Source organism: Cavia porcellus, unplaced genomic scaffold (genome assembly GCF_034190915.1).
Source record: "Cavia porcellus strain 051 isolate PalLab524CR breed Dunkin Hartley unplaced genomic scaffold, mCavPor4.1 scaffold_18, whole genome shotgun sequence".
NCBI classification, from domain to species: Eukaryota; Metazoa; Chordata; class Mammalia; order Rodentia; family Caviidae; genus Cavia; species Cavia porcellus.
The window spans coordinates 42,369,332-42,373,540 of NW_026947501.1; the positions used below are offsets into that span (position 1 = coordinate 42,369,332).

The window sequence follows — 4,209 nt, forward strand, 5'->3', positions numbered from 1 at the left end:
AGTGAAGTTGAAATACAATTATGTAATATTATTTTGAACTTCACATGTGTGAAACTCCTGAGTGGTTTCACTAGCTTCAATGCCAAACAGCATATAATTCAGGCACTTTTCTATTTCTGATTCAGCTTATGATGGTTGGTGAGTGGATCTGACATTTGGTAAAGAAAGAAGAAATGCCAGGAGGGGATCAGGTGACAGTTGGTGATGTCAGGATGCACAAGGTTCTCCTCCCAGGGACCCTACTGAGAGTGCTCCAGCCATGAGGTCAGCAGGGAACCTCAGCTGCAGCTCCAGGGAGGAAGGGACAGCTACTCCCTGGAGGCTGTGTGGAATTTAAGCCCTCTAGGAAGAGACTCAGAGCTCAACCCTGAACTCTGATGTGCTCAGACCCTGTGACTGAGGTCTCTGTGACCTCCTCTTCAAATCCTCTGCAGCTGTCTCCCCTTTGTGTTGGGTATTATTAGTTGAGAAATATGTTTTACATTTTTTTTCAGTGAAATTCACCCAAATCACATGCTTTCTATATAGCTGCTACTGTAATTAAAGGCAGAGGTGTTTCATTTAATGACCCAGTCATGTTATAACCATGCATTTACTTCTTACTTGACAACTTTTCATTCCTTGGAAGACCATTTAATGCCAAAATTCCATCTCTGAAATATGGTTTGTCTTAAAAAAGTAAAAGCCATCTCCATTCTATGGTACAACGTTTTAAAGGGTTAAGGGCTAAAATGACTCTGAAAAATTAAAAAATGATAAGCACATAAAACACAAAAGGAACAATGACTGGCAGTAGAAGGCAGAGGGTGGACATGAGGACGGGGAGATCTAAAGCTCCAGAGAAGAAACTTTCAGACTGAGATGATGCTCACTAGGTGTTGGTTCTCCTGCCATGTTTGTCAGAATGTCAGTCTGAGTGCTGACCCAGGAATACACTTGGAAAAGCAGACCCCATCTAACAGGGAAAACTGTAGCACACTGCAAGGATAAACCATGGGACATTTATGGTGGATTAATTCACCTTGAAATCATGGGTGACTATCTTCAATGCCAGACATTCTTCCCATAGGGCAAACATAGGAGATGGTGGTTGTATTGGTTACTTTTCTCTTCTTGCTAGGACAAAGGGCTTGACACCCAAAGTGACAAAGGTTTATTTAACTTACTGTTTGTGAAGGTTTTAGTCCATAATTAGTTGGCTTCAAGACAGGATGGCACAGTATAGAGGCAACACTTCAAGTAGCAGCCAGCAAAAGCAGCCAGAGCAAAAGGAGGAACAAGCCTTTTCTCCTCTCTTATATTATAAGCCGGGTAAACTCACTTCCCGCACCACTAACCCTGGCAGGTGTAGCACTCACACTATCTCTGTGCCCTCCTCTTGCACAGGCTGAGCATACATACAAAGTAAGCATCCTGTCTCCTTGATGAGTCCCTTATTTAAATTTTTAATTTTCTCAGGTTGATGCATTGTATGTTTTTGGACTCCGTTTCTGTCACTGGACATTAGGTCTTGTACAAATGCTCAATAAAAATTCATGTTTTCAGGTCTAAAATACTCCTGACATTCTTTTGAATCTTAGTGGAGCAGATCTTTATTGCTAAATGCAGAAGGGAATACTGAAATTTTGAGATTCATTACTAGAATATATTTGAGTGTCTCTCAGGGGCCATGTCATTATCCTTCAAGTATTACTTTAATGCAAGACTGCATCAGACACAGCCAAATATCATCTTCCTTACCTTACTTAACCTCAGATATATTCTTACCACACTGCCACAAAATTAAAATTCTTTTTTGGTCTTTTTCCTTTTTATCGGTATCGGGGATCGAACTCACGGCTGCCTGCTTGCAAGGCAGGCGCTTATGCCACTAAATCTCCAGTCCCCAAAATTAAAATTCTTAACCATTTGGAACGAAAAACTGTCTCATACTATTTGTGGTATGCTAGTGGTGTACAAACGAAGATCTATAGTCCAGGTTTACATTATTTTTATGATTTCCAGCTTCTGAAATTTCAAAGAATCCATGTATATAATAGCACAGATAATTTGAACTAATGGAAGAGGTTCAGCATTAGAATCTTCTATTTTCTATGAACTTACAAAAGCTTCGTTGAAGACTCAAAGCCTCAAATTTGTACTAATTGTCCCTAGACATTGCCCCCTGAGAATAAATTGTGGAATATTATTCCTGCTACATAAGAATAATATGTAGTAAAAATCATAAAGATATAGTGGACAAAGTGGAAAAATATGAATTTCAGAATGATACTAAATATTATCATTCTACAATTATATAAAAATTGTTACACATAGATATGCATTGTATTGTTCACTTGACATTTAACTGCAAGATCATTAAGCTGATGTTAATGAAAAAACAATGATGGGAGAATTCCTTTGAAGTTACACTTAGGTCTACCTACACTCTTGTTCATTTATTCAGAAAATATGTCTATCACAACTCTCGTCACATGTGCTATGCCAAGTCTCTTGCAGGTGACAGGCCTACTAATGGGGTTTGTTTGAATTTAGTTGAGGCTGTTATGGGATAGATACTCAGCTGCAATTTGTTTCTCTGAGTTCCACATAAGCTTCACACACACACACACACACACACACACACACACACACACACACACACAGAGAGAGAGAGAGAGAGAGAGAGAGAGAGAGAGAGAGAGAGAGAGAGAAACAGAGAGAGAGACAGAGAGACAGAGAGACAGAGAGACAGAGAGACAGAGAGACAGAGTGAAAGACAAACAGACAGAGTATGTTGTGGAGAGGACGGGGAGATAAAAGAAAGAGATAGAGACAGAGTCAGAGTCAGAGAGAGCAAAGTAAGCTTCTACTTTGTGGTATGAATTTCAGGTGTTGCTGCAATCCAACAATCGCTATTCTCCACTTGTCTTGAGGTGTGTCCTCTATGAAATTAGCAAGGCATTGTCCTGTGTATGTGCCTGGGATGAGGAGGAGATAGACTTGGGGTACAGAGGAGTCTCCCTGTCTCTTTTCCCAAAACCTCCAAATGAACTTCAAAGACTGTTTACATCTGAGAAATGCTGTCAGGAGGAGGGGGCACCAGGAGGATCAACTGAGACAGCTCAGTCTCCCACTTCTGCTTCTCTGCTTGGTTTTTGTTATGGCTTGTATCACTGTGAGAGGGTAACTACTATGCTGTTGACAATAATAAGTTGCAACGTCTTCAGCCTTCACACCACTGATGGCGAGAGTGAAATCTGTCCCAGATCCACTGCCACTGAACCTCGATGGGACCCCAGATGCCAAACTGCTTGCAGCATAGATCAGGAGCGTAGGAGGTTTCCCTGGTTTCTGCTGATACCAGACCAAGCTACTATATGTATTTTGACTGGCTTTGCAAGTGATGGTGATTCTGTCTCCAAGGGATACAGACACCGAAGAAGGAGACTGACTCATCTGGATGTCACATCGTGCACCTGACATGGGAAACATAAACACAGATATTCACAGGATTATATTAAAAGAAGAATCCCATGAAAGCCTGGCAGCAGTGACTGCCCTGTGATGATGAAATCCCCAGTGCTGTCCATTCTTACCTGGGATCCAGAGCAGCAGAAGCCCCAGGAGCTGAGTGGGGACCCTCATTGCCACGCTGTGTCCTCAATGCGATTGCCTCCTGCACAAGATGTGGGCAGCCTATTAAGATGTCCTCATGCTGTGCCCTGAGAACATGCAAAGCAGCTGGGGTTACTCAGGACTGGGCACAGCTGCAGGGCTGACTCACTTCAGTAACTGCACAGACCAGATGTACTCAGATCAGAACAGTTTAATGAAGGTTTTATACCAACAACAGATTTCCCCCTGGAGATCATCTTATTCTAGAACAGTATTAAGACATCTTAAAATCTGGAGGTAATATACTGAGAACATGGAATAATAACATCTCTCTTCATTTCCCTTGTGACAATGTAAGATCCTGTCAATGTTTATAAGGACCACAGAGTAAAATTAGAAAGTGAGATTTTTTTGAACATTTTATTACCTTAAATTTCCTCACTGCAAAAGGTTTAAATTTCTGTCACAACATATTTGTGAATGTGAAGTTGTGTCACCTCTTTAAATCAAAATTGAATATTTGTCAAAACTGTGTTCAATGAATTTAAATATATGTTATAACAGCCTTAAGGCATGGTCATGAGCGGCACAAATTAAAGAAATGAGCTGCAG

The 4,209-nt window shown here is 40.9% G+C and overlaps 1 gene segment (V, D, J or C); it reads right to left on the reverse strand.

The window, feature by feature from the left end:
* Nucleotides 1-3,090: 3,090 nt before the first annotated feature.
* LOC134471436 (immunoglobulin kappa variable 1-12-like) lies at nt 3,091-3,734 on the reverse strand. The segment is given in 2 exon segments: nt 3,091-3,458; nt 3,579-3,734. Coding segments are annotated over 2 exon segments (417 nt in total).
* Nucleotides 3,735-4,209: the final 475 nt, after the last annotated feature.